Consider the following 19,414-nt stretch of genomic DNA (forward strand, 5'->3'; position numbering starts at 1 on the left):
ATAATTAGATCATACCTTCTGTGAGCTTACAGTGTATCAAGCAGGATAAGATACATGTGCATAATTACACATAAAGTTTAAAATAGTGATAAGCACCACAAAAAAGTACAAATAAAGTGTTAAGGATTTATATTTTATATCTCCTTTAGAGCTGTGTGCTTTGAATTCTCCTCAGCTTCTAACACAGAGCCTTACACATGGAACAAATTCAACTGATGTTAGTTTAGAGGGTGAGCTGAGAAATTATTTTGTAAGCTTATACCTATTCATTTAATGACATTCATATTATCCAAGACAAATTTAAAATCTTCAATCTGAATAGAATGACATTTATAATAAAATCATATGTTTTGTTAGACAGAATGTGGATATTTTAATTTTTGTGAATACCTTCTATCTTTTCATTGGACTCCGTTTTCTGATTTCTATTTCAAGGCTCATTCTACTAAATCTTACCTGATATCCTACTGTCCAGTTTACCCAGCTTTGAAAAGGGTTATGGAATGCGGCTGTACCTCTTCCTTTCTCTAATGTATCAGTAATCACAACTCATAAGAACCAGCTCTATGGAGTCTCAGAGTTTATGTGGTCTTGCCTTCCTTAGGTACAACCCAGTTCAAAGGGCTGTAAAACAAATGAATATCAGAGGTCTAAAAGAAGCAACTAACACTACTCTTTTCCTGAAAAGTAATTGTATTATTCTTTCAATCTGAAGGATTCATAGCCAACTTTTTTAAAAAAAATAGATTTATTTCCAAAAATGTGTTTTTCTGCATTTTTCACTAGTTCAAATTTCCCAAAAGACTTAAGAGTGAGTAAAATTCACATTCATTTGATCTTTTTAATGATTGAGGTAAAAGGCATAAATGATATCCAAGGACTCTTAGCATCTCTAAGATTTTATGACTCTTTAATACTCATAGTAGGATATATTGGTTATGATACCAGCTACGGGACTATATAGTCAACATGTTTCATCTTATAACCATCTTGACTCCATTCGGTATAGAACTTTTTTTCACTGCCTTAATCCAAGCAGACATTTTCAGAAGCTTGACCTGTCCCCATTCTGAAGACATCTGGCTGAATTTCAAAGGAAAATGATACAACAGAGTAAAAGAGAAACCAAAAAGATGCCCCCCTCATTTTGCCTAAGTGCTAGCAATTTGACTGACTCTGCTTGTGAATTTTTCTTGCCACTGAGTCATTGCATACAGAATTATGAAACTTTAATTTCTTTAGAGGCTTGTTATATTAGAAAAATTGTTCCAAAGAAAGCAACAATCATGACATAAGCACATCTGGCTCTTGCAAATTATTCTTTATTAAGCTTTCATTTAATTACATGTGCTGAAAGGTCTGTTTTTGATTACTGTGGTAATTTTTTTATTTGTCCATCTGAATGATAGAAATGCTGGAAATTACATACAAACCACCTGTTTTTTCTCCCCTACTCATATGGCAAAGTTTGAGCTATTTTGGTTGATGATCTACGAAGCTTTCTATTTATTATGATAGAAATGTGACCATCAAGGTAATGACTTGGGTGCAGCACACCAACATGGCATAAGTATACATATGTAACAATCCTGCACGTTATGCACATGTACCCTAGAACTTAAAGTATAATAATAATAATTTTAAAAAAAAGAAGAAAAGAAAATATTTGAATGAAGTTTTCAAGCATTAAATAGTGTTAAGATTGGAGTGTCTGACTTCTGGTTAACCATAGCAGATTAACATTTTCATTTATTATCGATTTTAACCAAATCCTAGTAAATTTATGGTTAAGGATTATAGGTGTAAACCTTCAAGTAGAAATGGAAAGAGAAGACAAAAAAAATTGGAATATGAGAAATGGATAGATGAGTTATAACTGTCTTAGCAGAAAAGAGAAAGCTGATACCCAAGCTTTAGGAGTGTAAAGCCAAAAAGAATCAAGCCCAATTGGGAGCTGAACCTTTAAAATGCTTAGGAATTGAAGGTATCATGTATCATTAAAGGAACAGTTGTAAGAGGTGGAACTGTAGACAGGATGACTGGTTGAAAATAGATATAAGATGATCCCTCCCTAATGTCATGCAACCTGGTAACTACAATCCCTGCCTCCTCCCTCCCAGCCCCATGAGCATATAACCTGACAGAAGTCACTGGAGATTTATTCTCTTGAAAAGTAGAACTTGAATGGTTTATGTCTTGGGACACCAGGCATAGCTGAGAATGAGTGATGTGCCATGGTGAAAATCAGGGAATCTGCAGGATAGACCAGACTATGAGATTCTTCTCCTGCTTTCTGTTGCTTGGCTTATGTAATGATGGCATAGAAGTCTATGCACAAATCAAGGCAAGAATTTGAAGACATCTCTCTGAGAAAATGGTCTAGTCTAAGATAAATGGCCTGTAGATATTGACATTTGGAATTTCCCAATGAAAAAGCAGACTTTCTTCATCATTACCTTATGCTGAAGCCCATAAATCAATAAGTCTATCCTGTACTTAGATCTTCCAGTCAGCTTTTTAGTACATTGCTCTTATATATGAATAAACAACCAATGAACACCAGACCCTTTGGAAAAGCCCCTAATATGAAAGAGCTCAAAGACCTTGGAAGAGTGGTAACAATGCAGAGAACAGAAAACATTAAAAACAAACCCAAACCTATAATTAACATTGTCAAACAGAATAGAGAACAGGATGCTATAAAAAGAAGCAATCAGAGAATAAGAGTATCTTTAAAAATATAGTGGTAGAAACTTTAAAACATTCAGAGAAGTTTTGGAAGATTAAGTTGCCAAAAATCTGTCATAGAGTGTAACAAAATGTCAAAGAGTAGCAAATAGAAAGAAAAAATAAGAAAAATAGAGGGGAGCGTTAATAAGGAAATCTAACATTTATCAAATATGAATACAGAGGAGAGAAAATTATCAATGAAAAACATCAAAATAGTTTCCTAGAAAACAAAGACATGGTTTGGATTGAAAAGACTGAGTGGCTGTTCAGAACAATGAATGTAAAAGTCAACAGAAGGACATAATAGTGAAATTTCAAAACATTCAGTGGAAAGGGAAGATCCTGATGCTTTTAGAGGAGAAAATAGATTACATACAAAGGATCAGGAAGCAAAATAGTGTCAGGACCTTAGTAACAAGAATAGGAAGACAACAGATCAATATCTTTGGAATTCTGAGGCAGAATTATTTTCAACTTAGAATTCTATACCAGTCAAACTACAACCAAGTGAGAAGAATGTGAGTTCCTAAATAATTAATGTCACATTCACCTTTCTCAGGAAGCTCTTGGAGGATATGCTTTACCAAAATGAGACAGTTAACTAAAAGGGAAGAAAACATGATACCCAGGAAACAAGGACACTGGTACAAGAGAGGCAAAAGGAATTCCAAGTGCCGTAGATCTGCAGTAGGTAGGCCTGAGGAATAAATTAGTTCAGATTTGGAGTAAGAAGATTGAGAATTCCAGGAAGGATGTCTCCAAGGGAAAAACCAGGGTTCACAGATTACCTGATATATTCAATTATGTTAGGTAGAGTTTTACTGATTTCATGGAGAGTTTGAGAATTAGTGATAGTTACTTAAAAATTATGAAAACAAAATATGAGGTAAATCTTAAATCTAACAAAATAAAAAGTTGAGAAATAATATTAAATATAGTTTACTACATAGCTAGTATCTTCATAAAATAATATAAAACAGTAAACACTAATTTTAAAATATGTGACATTAACATTAAGAGTTTGGAGAGGGAAGCATGGGAGCACATGTGGTGTTCAATGTAGGAAAGTGAAACTTACATTTTCCTTTGTATGTAGATAATGATATAACATTTAGAATGATTTACAAATAAGGATATAAATACCAGTTAAACCATTAAATGAATTGAAGGGAATGATCTCCACAGAACAGGGGGTGAGATAAGGAGGACCAGGGTAAGAAAATGAAGGTCATTCTGCAAGCTGTGGAGACTGTGCACTGTACATTTTTGTCATGCTCTTTTTGTTGTTGCTGTTTTGGTTTTTTGTTTTTTAAAACCTTAAAGTACTATTTATCTTGTAAAGCTACATACAAGAATGACTTTAATAAAAATGAAAATTGTATGAAAAGAGGTTACCCCACCTGTCTTTCAATCTTTGGCTTTAATTTAGTGAAATCAACATATTTTGAGGTTGATAATTTAAAGATTTGTAATGTCAGATTATCTGCTTATCATGTCTCAGAGAAGAGGAACCATTTTAAGCTGAATAAATAGAATGAGTAATAAGATCATTGGTTTGCCATTGAGAACTACAGAAAATACTTCAGAAAAGACCTTGAAACAGCAATGAGAATATGATGAAAATAAATGTGGAGTCCCAGACAAAGGCAGGACCTGAGGAGAGAAGTGTGGTGATCTGTTTGGAAGCATGAAGGAAGCACTTTGTTAGCTGGTTTGGGTTTAGAGAAGCTTGACTTAAGAAACAACAACAACAACAACAAAACTGCTACCAATTTGGCTATACTCTCTTGAGGATTATGTTATATGCTGCCTAGAAATAAGACCCTGGGTAAACAATGACTGCCACTGGGCCTTAGTGGCCTTGGGAATAGCACTCATTATTCAGAAGGATCAGAATACCCAGGGATGCATAGCCAGAGCTGAATAAGAATGATACAGTTCTTCCAAGAATCTTTAGAAATGTTCAGGTTAGTTTCTTAATTCATGAATATTAATATTACACAAGTGGACATCCCAGATATTTAAATAACTTTTAATAAATATTTTAGGTATTAAAAAACATCTTAGAGACTACTTAGTCTGATTCCTTTTTGTACAATTAAATAAAAAACAAACCTGAATTCTAAAGAGATCAAATCCTTTGTCCAGGATCATAAAGCTGTTGCTAGAAGGACCAGGAACAGAACTATGGCTCCCAGACCTGTCTTCTTTCTTTCTGTTTTATTATTTGCCTTCTCTTAGTTTCCTTTTTTAAAAATAACGAAAAAGAAATTACAAGGCTATCTGAGAAATCTAACAATATGGTAAGATTTTTTTTTTTAACTCAATTTCAGCTGCATTTAAAAAGATCAATATTTGTCTTCCCTGTTTTACAGCAGCTCTATGCCGCTCAGTTGGCCAGCATGCAGGTGTCACCTGGAGCAAAGATGCCATCAACTCCACAGCCACCAAACACAGCAGGGACGGTCTCACCTACTGGGATAAAAAATGAAAAGAGAGGGACCAGCCCTGTAACTCAAGTTAAGGTACTCACCTTGCAGGATTGTGGAAACAGTTTAGAAAATAGTTTCACAAGAAAGATAGTGAAGCAGGCTATGTTGGGCATAAACAGCAGGAAACATAGCAACATAAAGCAACACCAAAATGTCCCTCTTTGTGGTAAATTTCATGATTGAGCATTGAGAAACAGGTGTTTCCCTTTTGATAACAATAGTGCCATATTGTGAGATCTTTACCTCAATCTGCAAACTGACTTTTCGAGAGTTTTCCCCCTTTGGATTCTGGCTTTTATTTTTTAATGCTCATTGGCATGAATGGCCATAATTTTATTGCCAGTCTTTGTCATGGACTTGTGGCATTTCTCTCTGTGTGTCTTAAATAGGGAGGGAGTTAACTTATAGGACCAGAGAATTGGGATCTTGAAACATTGGATTTAAAAAGAAGTGCAAAATAGAATTTAATGCTGGACTCTGTAAGGTTTGTTGTGAAGATCTCTCCTTCAAAACTAGTTATACATGTTTAAGGAATGAGTTGTCATTGCCTAATAATGCTTTTGATGCCATAGAGTTGTGATAGGATAAACAGGCTTTCCCAAGTTATGTCTGGGACATTAATAGATATCTTTTCTCACTAATTTTCAGTGTCTTGAAACTGGGCAGCCAGGAGGCACTCGGTGAGAGGGAAATTGATGAGCCACTGCAATTTTGTGCTGCAGCTGGTACCTGTAGGTGGCACTTGTTGGTTTTATGATTGCAGTTGCTTTCTATATTGAATTATCAAATTCAAACAGAGGAACAATTGTTTTGTATAATTGACTTCTCTACTTGGAGGAGTATGCAAAGTATAAATGCTTTATTGTAATATGATTAAAGTACTGCATTTGGAGAAATTTTGCAGTTATTAAATCTTCACAAGGGAAACAGCTGAGACCAACCAAATTAATAACTGGCTGGTATACAATCACCGAAATTGTTTTGTTTTCTAAAATTTGCCTATAGTAATTTTGAGATTCCAGAAGGTCTTTTAAAAAAGTAGATCCCAGATACCAAAGATCAAAAAATGTGAAAATCATTAAGAGAGGTAGTTCTGTCTATGTTCCAACCAAAGGAATTAATTTAATGCCACCTATTCTTTTAGATTCTCCAAAGAAATCGTTGAACATTTATGTTATGTTGTTAGAAATATTGAGATATTGCAATAGGAGGTTTACATTTAGTAAGACAGAATCACTTATGAAAACAGATTATTTTATGTTTCCAGAGTTTGTGTTTGTGAATAAGAGAACACTCCAACTCAAAGACACTTTGCTTACTCGTAGTTGTTAGAGTATAAGTATATCAAATATCAGTGACTTGAGCTATTCAGTATTAAATATTTTAACATAAAGAAGTCATTTTATAAGTAAGTTGACCAACTGGAACTGCACCAAACCAAGTCTTTACTGGATGAGTAAAATGTTCCTTGGTTAAATTCAAGTTTATATCTGCTTTTACCCTTCCATCTTTGTGAGCCAACTGAATTTTATTACTCACTTGACCACATGAAAATTCTTAGAGATCTCTCTGTGGTAGTTTGACTTGACCATATTCTATGTTAATAACAAAGGAAATATTTCTTTTACTTATTAGACTTTTTATTGTATATATGGGTAAAAATATATAGACCAAAACATAAAGCAAATGTTTTAAATTTAAAATATAACTCCTATCTATTACTGAAGATGTTCTGAAAATAATCTTATAGTTTGCTAATTTAAAGAACTGTGGTTACCAAAATCTCTCATGTTTCTCTTTATAGTCATTGCTTTTTCTCTGTATATAACGTGACTACTTATATTAAATTCAGACAGAACATAGGCAACATTTGCTGAAAGTAACAAAAATAAATATAGATGTTCTGATGTACCTTTTCCCCCTAGAATTTTTGTCTACTATAACTGTCAACATCAGAAGTCAGAATGTTTCTGTTAAAATAGTGGTTCTACCACTTTTACTAGCTCTATCATGTTGGCCAAGCTACTTAGTGGCTTTCTACTTTAGTTTTCTCCTCTGAAAAAAAATGGAGTTAATATTATTATAGGTCGTATATACACCCTCTAGTATTATACTGAGTATTCTATAAATGTCAGTGGTAGTGATGCTGCTGGTGGTCGTTATGATAATGAAGAAGATAGTGTGGTGGTTTTAGTGGTTGTGATTGAAATATCTAGTTGTACACTGGGAGAGATCCTAAATAAACACCTAGAGGATTTCCATTGTCAACCATGATGAGGGAACAAAATCAGATTTACTCTTCCAGCTTAAACAACTAAAACTCAGTACAAAAATTATATAAAACAATGGTTTTCAGACATTTACAATAGTAGTACAGGACAGTGATTCCTATGAGAAGAGAAACAAGTGAGGCAAGCACTACAATTGTTGCAGCTCACTATTGGAAGGAAGTTTCCAGGCAACTATGCAGGAAGCTTCATAGGCTCCCTGAGTAGAGAAACAGAGTTCAAAGTTTAGGGATGTTAATGCAGATGGAATTTGTGAGACAGGGTACCAGAGAGGAGCAAGCTGCGTGGAGAAAGAATGCTGAAGATCTGCAAAAGGCTCCCCCTGAGTATTTAGCTGAGTACTGATCAGCTCATGCATGTGAGAAACTACCTGAGGTAAGGGGAAACACCAGAATGTAGCAAACAAAACAGCTGCAAGATTCACAAAGGACCAGAAATAGCCAGAGTGGAAAGATCTCCTGACACATGGAGCATCAAGTAGAGTCCCCAGAAGGGTATTACCTCAGTAGTGGGGACAAATTACCCCTACTTAGTGGCTGTTCTGACCTTGCCTAACAATGCTTAGAAGTAAGTCTAGAAAAGGATCAAATTGTTCTGTGTCTCAGAACAAAGTTTTCAAATATTTAAATACATAAACTTCATCACCCCAGAAGGTAAAATTCACAATGTGTAGCATCCGTACAATAAACATCAGGCTTGCAAAGCAGCAAAAAATATGAATAATGAGAAAAATCAATCAATAGAAACAAACCCAAAATGACACAAATGATAGAATTAGTAGATCAGAAAGTAAAAACAACTATTATAAGAGACTTCCAAGTAGCACCAAATGAGGTAAGCATCTGCTTTCCTAAAATCTCATCTATGAAGCTGGACAAAACTGACAAAAACAGTCATTTTGGCATTCTTAAAAATGACCAAAGTTATATACAATCTGCGAAAATATTTATGCCTCTTATATGTAAGAATAGTGGGGGTCTGTGACATTCTGGCCTAGGGCTATTGTTATTTCCCCTACTCCCAGGTTTGGTTAGCACAAAGTTATCAGGACAGGGCAGGCTGTGAGGACCAAGAGTTCTGCCATGGTGGAAAAGGATTCACTTAATTGGGAGTTGGTAGGCACTAGCCATGCCAAGTGGTATTATTGATTAAAGTGGCAGTTACTGAATTATACAACTAAGTAAAAAAATAGAGTATTTCAAAGTTGAAAAAGATGTAATAAACTCCATATGTTCAAGAATATAGAGGAAAACAGGAGCATGATAAAGCAAGACATGAAAAACCTAAATCAAATGTCTAGAGATGAACAATACAATGTTTGAGATTAAATATATATGTGTGTGTGTGTTTGTGTGTGTGTATTAGATGGGTTTAGCAACAGCTTAGACATTTCAGAAGAAAAGATTAGTGAACTTGAAGACATAACAATATAACTATCCCAAATGAAAGGCATAGAAAAAAGACTGGTCAGTACTGTGGGGCAACATGGAATAGACTAAAGTATGCAGTTGGAGGCCCATAAAGAAAAGGAAGAAAGAGAAAATTGTATTTGAAGAAGTAATGACTGAAAATATTCCAAATTTGATCAATACTTTAAATTTAGATGTTTTAGAAGCTCAGTGAGCCCCAAATAAAGGAAACGTGGAGAAAATTAAGTGACCACCTACCATATAAATCACTATTATTTAGATGTGAGTAAAGGAACAAACTAGTTCAAACATCCTTTGAATTAAGAGCAAAGGGAAGTAAATTGCAATTAAGTACATAAGATAATTTTGACATTCATAATGGATGTAACCATGTTGCTTGAGAACCTGTCCTATGTATAAATATACATAAACATACACTGCAATGCATGTGAGAAATTGCCTTTTCCCTAGGAACACACACACAAAAATCTGTGGCATCACTATGTTATCAAACAATAGACTTATTTTCTCTGGTAGTTCAGTAGAAAAGGGGCCTGAAATTTGGAGTCAAATAAATTAGAATTTAAATTCTTTCCCTCCCTATATGGCCTTAGACAAGGGATTTTGTCATTCTGACCTCCATTTTCCTATTTGTAAATTTAGAATAATACTGGCCAGGCTCATAGCTATTGATGGTTAAATGAGCTAGTATGTGAAAATGCTTAGTACAGTCCTTGGTATATAATTGTTTCTTTGTGCATGCCGTTTTTATTTTCTCTTTCTAATCTTCCTTCAAAAGTAGTATTTTCTGGCCTCTCTTTCTGTTCCCCCTTAGTCAATGATATTAGTACTGGAAGAGACCTTAGAGATCATCTAGTATCAGACCCTCTTTTCACAGATGAAGAAATTGAGCCCCAGCAAGGTCACATGGTTACTAAGGGGGAAAATGTTCTGTTACCAAACTCTATTGGATCTTTTAAACAATGGCATTAAAAGCTAGTTCTCTTTGCCTTCTCAAAAGCAAAATGGGAGTTAACATTTGCTGACAATTTTATTTTAGAACACAATAATGTAGATCTTAAAACTGAACATTTAAATAAATATGCTCATATTATAACTAAATTTCTAAGATGATGAAAGTGTTATTTCGAGTATTTTATGGCAGGATAAATGAGACAAAGTAAAGGAAGGAGCTTAGCTTTCAAGCTCCTGGATGAACTACAGTTAAAAGCCAGATATTTGAATACTGTCTCAGTGTAGAAGGACATGTATCTTAAAATAGACATTCTGTAAATATATGTAGAAAAGCATATAAAGAAACATCACTTTAAACACGAAAAATAAATTGCATATAGCATAGTATATGAAACATAATTATAATCTCTCCTTGGTCTTTGCAAAAATTAATTTTAAACATGAATAGAGACCAGAATATAGACCATGAAGAGTGCCCACACCCAGAAAGCCACATAGAAGCCGTGTTGTGGCATGCGGCTCCCTGGGCAGGGGCCTAGTACATCAGAAGGCTTTCCATGTTTCCATTTTTAAAGTGCTTGCAATTGTTTGATTTAAAATATATATTAAAAAATTAGCTGCAGAGGCTGTTTATAGCTACAAGAACTTTTCAGAGAGAATAACACAAAAGCACTACAGAGCTGCTGAAATTTTAAATAATTCTTTGTAAATGCCCTAGGTTAATTTAGATCCCTGAAAACACATTAGGAAATTAAGCTGTAATGTGAGCTAATTCAGATTTTAATTTGGCAAAAAGAATGATCCAACTGCACAGTTAATGTAAATAGAAACATAACGCAGGGAAATTAATGAGGTTTCCTTCCGATGAATCTTCAAGGAGGTAGATAATTAGCTTCTTTTGTTATTTTTGTAGGAGAATGTGGCATTGTCTCTGAGGTGTAAAATAACTGTGGCTTACTAAGTGATAATGTGCTTCATTTGTCCTTTGTAAAAATAATTATTTATGTTAAACTCTTATAGGATGAAGCAGCAGCACAGCCTCTGAATCTCTCATCCCGACCCAAGACAGCAGAGCCTGTAAAATCCCCAACGTCTCCCACCCAGAACCTCTTCCCAGCCAGCAAAACCAGCCCTGTCAATCTGCCAAACAAAAGCAGCATCCCTAGCCCCATTGGAGGAAGTCTGGGAAGAGGATCCTCTTTAGGTAAATGGAAAAGTCAACACCAGGAAGAGACTTACGAATTAGGTAAAAGAAAGCAAACCTGTTTAGTTATGACTGATATTTGTTTCCAAAGTGCTCCTTAGTAAAAGATAATACTCATATTTTCTACTGAAACATAAACCAATTTAGTATCTTCTTTTATTAGAACTTTTGGAAAAGGTCATGATATAAATCCTGCTGGGATGGATTCTTTAGATGATAATGAGTTAGATGCAGCAAATCATAGACTTAGCAATTGCTATATTTGGTCAGTGCTTTGACACTGAAATAATTTTTCAGGGACATAGGACCTGGCTTCAAAGCAACCTTCCAAAAGGCCAAAATTTATTTGAAATTTTTATCTTCTATCAAAGTGTATGTGAATTTTACATCTTATCCCATATTACTTTTGCAGTAAAACAAATATGAACGACACACTTCAAGAACATATATGAAATACTATTGATATGTAGGAAGAGATGTCATAATGTCTGACTCCTTATACTCCCGTGGAGATATATAGCCAAGTATCTCTGGGAATATTCATAGCTCTATGTGAAAAGTATGGAGGAAAAAACATGGGTTTTGGAATGAGGCAGGCTTGTACAGAAAGCCTTCATTTTCTAGCTATGTGGCCCCAAAAAAGTCATTTAATATTTTCAAGTTCAGTTTCCTAGTATTACTAGCTCATAGGTTATTATGAGGATTAAAAGAGAAAAATACGTATAAAGTGCCTAGTGCAGTTTAGAACCTAAAAGGCATTCAATTTAAAAAAACTGGAATGAATATCAATACATGTACGTATATAAGTGGAATGAAACAATAAATGTGAAAGTAGTTGTCAGTAAGAGAGTGCCAAATAAGCATTAACATTATTGTTACTATACTCTTTGTTTGGAAATTAAGTCTCTTAATTTGTTATACTTATACTCTTTGAAAATTAAGAGACATAATTTCCAAACACACACAGATTTAAAGATTAAAGGGACAAGACCTAGCATTTCTTCAGATTACCTTCCTTGTGTTATTGAGTTCTGAAGTCTAAAATGTTTATTTCAATAGATAAAATCATGTATAAGAATAGCCATTAACAGCTTAAAAAAATTCTTGCCTATTTTATCTGATTCGATGTTTCACAATAATCTTATGAGTTAGATAGTGTATTATTACCCTCATTGTACAAATACATACATTGTGGTTCTTACAGGTAGAATGACTTGCCCACACTCCTGCAGCTGTTAATTAGCAGAAACAGGACTAGAATCCAGGTCCTCTCACATGTTACTCAGTGTTCTTTTTGTAAACTCACAGTTAGAATATTTGCTAAATATGCTGAGTGTAAGTGAATCTTCTGATGGTGAGGTGTAAATCTTCCTCACTGAATTTTGGAATACTGGATCTCTACAGGAGCATATTCTCATTTTGAGTAAGGATGCCTTTTTCGGGACCTGAAAGTTTTCATGCCAAGTTAGTGGTATCCGTATAGAAGATAGAATTAAATCATTTCCAGCATGTGAATATGAATACCCCTTGGCTGGATTTTTGGAAGTCGTGAGATGAGGGAAAAAAGCCAACAAGAAGATAAATTATAGAGTTGACCTTGAAATGGCCCTCCTAGAATTCACTCTGAAATTGTTTGGAAAGCATTTGTTTGCTGTCCTGAGTATCATGAGAGACAGAGATGACTGAGTCACAGGCCCTGCTTTTATGGAACTCGACTCAGCAAAGCATATTTCTTAGATCATGAGCTAGAAATGGGCTGAAATAATAGTACCTGTGTTTGAACAGCACTCTTGTCCAGATGATATTGGATAGAAATGGTCTTTTTACCAGAAAAGCTCCAGAATAAAAGCTGTGGGGCTAAAAAGTGACTGACTTAAAAAAAATTCCATAGATAACTTGGAAATTTTTTCCAAACTCAAATGCATATGCACGTGCATTGTACACACCAGACATCCAGTATGAGCTTGATTCTGCACTCATTTCTTCTGTCCTGCCTATGTGAGGTGTACACACACACATGCTATGAACTGCTTATACAAGCCCTTAAGCAAGTGGATCACACTAACATTTGTTACAGCAGATGAAACCTATCTATCATCAAACAATTGCCCTCTTTTTGTCTAAAACTGGAAAATCTTATTCAAAGTATTCATGCTACAGTAAAATGCAAGATATCATGGAAAATAAGTCAGTTTAATATTGAAATTTTTCCCTCTGTGTTGCATGGAATACACTGGAAGTAAATATTTATTCTCACTTTTTTTGAAGCTTTGTAGTTATGCGAAAACCAGTCCCACACATATCGCCTCACTGTCGTGAATAGAGGGAGCTGATCGCAGTGGGTGTTCGAGCTGGGGGTGGGGAATGGGTTGTCATTCTCTTGGTAAATAACTGAGGCAGCCTAATGAGAAGAATGCTTCATTAACCAGCCAGCAACTGGGGGACTGGAGAGTACGGTGAATTCCTTCCACCCCCTCTTTCCTGCAGTGGACATATGAACACACAGATACAGATATCACTAAAGTACACATGCAGCCTCACAGATTTTTTTTTTTTTCCCCTGCGGGCCAGAAACGACTGTGTTGTATTAGCACAGCAACTGTAATGGGTAGCCTGGACAAACATCTCTGCCTCCTCCCCACTCCTCACCCCCTTCCTCCCCATAATTTCCCCACAGAAGAAGCAGCATTGTGCACCAGTTGTACATAACAGGCAGAGCAAATACCTTCCCCCAATATGTATACAACTGGAGTCTAGGAACCTTAGTCTGTGAGGAGGTGGGTAGACAGAACCCAGATAGACTGGAGTGCTGGGGTTTTCTCCAAGGGCTAAAAGAACCGAGCACAACTTGGTTGCCCTGGTTCTGTGTTCTATGTATATTATTATATAGTTTTAAAAATAGCAAATGTGCACCCCTTCCTTGTTCAGAGAATGCAGTTTTCTACAGGGGAGGGTATAGTAGTAGTACTTTTTAGGAGTCTGACCTCACAAGCCTCTAATAATGCATCCTGTGTATGCAGATATCCTGTCTAGTCTCAACTCCCCTGCCCTCTTTGGGGATCAGGATACGGTGATGAAAGCCATCCAGGAGGCGCGGAAGATGCGAGAGCAGATCCAGCGGGAACAACAGCAGCAACAGCCACATGGTGTTGATGGGAAACTGTCCTCCATAAATAATATGGGGCTGAACAACTGCAGGAATGAAAAGGTAAAACTGCTTCCTGTGTCACTGGATCTGCTAGACTCGTTGGCTCACTCTCATGTGGTTCTTTCCAGGCTCCCAGGTATCAACCTGCAGCCATGGATTTGGGCTTCCAGCTTGAGGGCTGTCTTGTACTTTACTAAAATCTGTCATGTAGTATCTGTAAGCATTATTGCTGATTAACAAATATGCCCTTTCCCACCCAGTGTAAGTTGCCTCCCAGGCACCCAACCTACCTGCCTATTGGTGTGTTTTTCTGTCACATTCTGAAATAGATGTATCTTAAAATAAAGGAGATGTATGTTATTAGAATAAAAATAGAGTACCAGAATATTAAAAAAGGAAGACACATATGTGTTTACAATGAAGACTAATATGTTACCGTGACTCACCATTAAATGTAATACTAAACTTCCTGACAACCAGGACAAAAAATGAAGCAAAACAAAGCAATTTGCAAATTGCATTCATTTGGTTTTTGATCCAGCAAATTATTTATTGTTTGTTCTATGATGGACTCTGTTCTAGGCACTGGAGATGCAGCAGTGAGCAAATCTGACAAAGATACCTGCTTTCCTAGAGCTCATATTCTAACAGGAGAGCACAGACAATGAAGAAATAAACAATTAAATAGAAAATATAATGGCAGGAAGTCAACAAATGCCATGAGAAAAAATAGAAGAAGCAAGTTAAAGGAATAGGGTGTTATAGGGTTGGTATGTTACATGGAGTGGTAAAGACTCTCTGAGGAAGTGACATTGACACCTGAATGAAGCAACAGTCCAGGCCACATGAAAGGCAGGAGCAGGGGCATTCCAGGCACTGGGAATGATGAACGCGGAGGCCCTTGGAGGATCAGATCAGCACCAAGGAGGCCCAGTGTGGCAAGAATGGCACAAGAGACAGCACAGCAGGGGATCATAAAGTAAAAGTGATAGGGTGGGCAGAACTTATTAGACCTGGTAGACCCTGGAAAGGCTTTTCATTTTATTCTGAGTGTGATGGGAATCCCTAGACTGATTTTGTCCAGGACATTGACTTGATCTGATTTACGTATAAAAGATCATTCTGCCTACTGTGGAAGATTCGACTATATAGGAGGTTAAGAATGGAAACAGGGAGACTGGTTGTGAGGCTATTAGTAGACTGAGTGAACATTTCTGATTATCTGATAGAAGGGTACTAATCTGATCATGGGGGCTCTACCCTCATAACTTCATCTAAACTTAATTACCTCCCAAAGACCCACCTCCAGTGACCATCACATTGGAGATTGGGGATTCAAGATAATGGATTTTGAGGGGACACAGGAGTTCTCTCCATGGTACCCTATATTGTTGAATTTGTATTGTCTGTTGAAGTTCAAACTTAGACACTATTAACTTCAAGTTCTACAGATTAATTTTAAGTATTTCTCATTGACTTTTTAAATTCATTTGGGAGGGAAAAGTCTGAAGTTTAAAAGGATAAAACTTTATTTTGCTTTGGAACACATGGGAGAGGGATGAGAGATGAGGTCAAGATAGATACATAGATGATTGATTGATAGATAAATTTGAACTTGACCTAAAACATATCACACTGAATATAACTGAGTCCCAGAAGGTAAGCTGCAATATTGTTTCTACAGAACCAGAAAACCCTGGTTTCCAAGTTGAACGGAGCTGTTTTCTCAGTAGACAACCTTACTGGGGTTGAATTTGGAGCACTGGAAAAGTTCATTATTAGAGATGTTGTGTTCATGAGCTCTCCTTAACATGGTCTCTCTCCCTCCTGCATAATGTCACTGTTTTACACATATATTTTGTGATTCTTGTAGGCTTTGTTTAGTATCTACAATCAGTATCTATGATTGCTTGCTAGATTAGTTTAAGTTAGAAGAATAAATGAAGGACAGCACTAATGGATTCCTGTGATGGTAGCTTTGGCTTTCTCATAATCAAAATATCAGTCTTAATTTTATGGGGTTCCATGGGGCACTACTTTTTCTTCTGAGCATCAGATTTTCTTCTGAGCCAAAGAGGGTAAATATTAATATATAATGTGCAATTAAACTGGAAAATGAATTTTGACAAATTCAGTTTAACTCTCTTCAAAATTATTCATGTTAGAACCATCCGTTTCCTTAAATATAAGATCTTTCCATTAGATTTATGAATTTATTCTTTGTAGGCCACAATACAGTTGTAGGTAATTTTTTGTGGTGCTGTTGACATAAAACCTTATAATTTATTAAGCGTACCTCTTCTTTCTCTCATTTGGACACTCTTTGCAGAAGAATGTGGCACAGATTTGGGTTTCCTGGGAAATAGGTCTTGAGATGAAGATCAGCATGCAGGTTTATTAGGGAGTGCTTTTAGGATTGCTAAGGGAAGGGAGAAGACAAAAGCCTGTACAGCATAGTGAGACCCCATTTCCAGAAAATAAACAAGTTTTAATTTTTTTTTTTAAACCCAGGACTGTGCAGAGGGAGAGGTTGTGTTCTGGTGCCGTCTCAACTAGGGCCTCTAGCAACCTCATAGGAAGTTTCCAGGCTGCTACGGCCATTCAGAATTGTCCTAAGTTGGGGTGAGAGTGTGAGCTTTTATATACCTGCATCAACCAGTCATTGGATAATTGATGCTATGGGAAGAGGACATGACCTTGAGTGAGGTGACTCTCTCTAGCTAAGGCAGTGCTGAAGAGGGCCAACAGCTAAGGGCTAGCTACTAACAGCATTCCCAGCAGCTGAGGGAATAAATCTTCCAGTACTGAAGGGGGATCGGGGCTGCACAACACTGTCCACTATAGCTTGTTACATTTAGTAATGTTAGATGTATACAAGACAGTCTTTGTGTATATCATAAATGTGGGCCAACACTTACTAACAGGCATAAGGATACTTATATCTTTATAGTACATATAGAATCATATATGTGTCCATATGGCTACACGTTTGCTCATGATAGGTCTCATTGTATTGGGTAAATCCCTATTTTGGCACTTTAAAATGAAACATTGTTGACTTGATCGGCCAGAACGGCACCAATGGAGTTGTTCTGGTTGGCTGTGTCACGGGGTATTTAGGCTCTGTTAAATATATACATTGTAGGGACAATAGACTGTAACGGCACCTTAGGAGTTGTTCTGCTCCATCATTTCAACATAACTTCTGTGCATGAATTGGCAGTGTCCTGCCAGCAGATGTCTAAGTAAGTTACCACCCTGGGTTATAGCTTTCCACACCAAGAACACCAGCCATCCTCACCTGTGTCTGAGTACCAGTGCAATTAGATCATACTATAGCCTAATTGCTTACCAAATTTTGTTGTTTTGACATCTCTAAGATAGAGAGTATTTTAGTCATGACAATACATAGCAGAATTTTAATTAGGCTGCTTCTAAGTCTCCTCAGAGCTAAGCTAGGGCATCTGGCAAGAAGACAGGCAAGGCAGGGTGGGCCTTTTTAATGAAGGGGTAGATGTTAAAGTATGTTCTGTAACTCTCTGACCTTTTTGATGTTTGAATGCTGACTCAGTGAAAGCATTGGTTGGAATGCTTTCCTGCATAGGTATTATGTAAGCCAGTAGACTGATTACCTACTGATCACAACTGCTCATGAAAAGTCAGATTACACACCTGTACACATGTGTCCCAAGCTGCTATTCACTTCCTCATCTGGGAATCACTTGAGAAAAATGCTTGACCTCATCAGGTGTCAAAGTGAGCTACAGTGGACACTATTATCACACTTTACTTGCCTCTGAAGTATATGGGTAGAATTAAAACTGTAGAGTAAAAGAATTGGAGGGAGCGTTACATTTGATCAAGTGCAATCACTTTAATATGCAGATGGGAAAGCTGAAACCTAGAGAAATAAAAGGACTTACCCACAGTCATAGTGTATTTGTGGCAGGACAGAAATTAAATCTCAGCTTTCCTAATTCCTAGTTAATTATATTTCCACTTATAGAACAGTACCAGATTCATTTATTAATTTCCTACGATATCTTACATTTTACACTGGCAATCTCAAAGCTTTGATGAAATAAAGCAGGGAATAAATAAACAAAAACAGCAAAACAGAAGAGCATTTAGCTCCCTGCCTTCTCTATACTTGTCACCTTCTGTCTGGGTAGGGCATTCTTTCCTGCCATGGTGTCCGTTGCTGCTGGCACTGGAAACAGAAGGTTGAATGATGCTGGTATAGACAAAGAAACAAAAGAGTTGGCTAGACCAGGAGCAGTCATAGAAAGACAAACTACATGTAGATTACAAAGAGCATGGATTTTAGAGTTTGTTAATCCTGGGCCTCAGTTCTCCCTGTGCTGTTTTCTAACTGTGTTACTTAAGTAATTTACTTAACCTCTCTGAGTCTCAATGATCATTTCTATAAAATGGAGATAATTATCCTTTTCTTGAAGGGATATTTTGAAGAAACATATGTACAGCATATAGTTTGCACAGAAGATGCTCAATTAATATCAGATTCTTTCTCACTTTCAGATGGCAGGCAGCTTGTCAAATCTGCTGTTTAGTTTTTAAATTTTATTTTCTTTGATACTCTCCACTGGTGAATGAGTCAACCTATTGGTCCTTGGATTCAAAATTTCTTAAAAGAGAAAAAAAGGATAGTAAGATGCTAACAGGCAGCTTCTTACAAAGTCAGGATATGCATATTTCTTTTTTGTTTTTGGAGTGACTTGTATAAACTGGCTACCTGCTAGGATCTGGCTAAAGCCAACATGATAATACTCAACTCTGATTATGTTAGTGTGCTAGGGAGCTTTTGTTCCTACTTATTTAATGTATTCTTTAATGTATTTCCACAAAAGCAGAATTTTAATCGATAATTTTTTGGAAAAGCTTGACCTGATTCTTGATAGCTATTTACATTTCTCATACCCAAATAATATTTTTCAGTGAATTAAATAGGAAAAAAAATAATCCAATCATTGGGGCACATTGTAAACTTGTTCCCATTTATTTAAAAAGCCATTGTTCATTTTTTGAAAGTGTAGATTCTTGCATTTCACCCATATGTTTCACAAATATCAGAATAGCACATCAGTATTACACTGATGTAATACTGCCCCCTTTTATTGGAAAAGAAAAACATACTGGACATCTTCTGC

The 19,414-nt window shown here is 36.2% G+C and overlaps 1 protein-coding gene across 1 annotated transcript in view; it reads left to right on the plus strand.

Moving 5' to 3' along the window:
• SOX6 (SRY-box 6) overlaps positions 1–19,414 on the plus strand; it is a 417,034-nt gene that overhangs the window by 324,022 nt on the left and 73,598 nt on the right. The window contains 3 exon segments of the mRNA XM_025358428.1: positions 5,106–5,255; positions 10,915–11,098; positions 14,119–14,306. Of these exon segments, the coding sequence (XP_025214213.1) occupies positions 5,106–5,255; positions 10,915–11,098; positions 14,119–14,306 (522 nt within the window).

The sequence above is a fragment of the Theropithecus gelada genome, chromosome 14, assembly GCF_003255815.1.
Source record: "Theropithecus gelada isolate Dixy chromosome 14, Tgel_1.0, whole genome shotgun sequence".
Classification (NCBI taxonomy): Eukaryota; Metazoa; Chordata; class Mammalia; order Primates; family Cercopithecidae; genus Theropithecus; species Theropithecus gelada.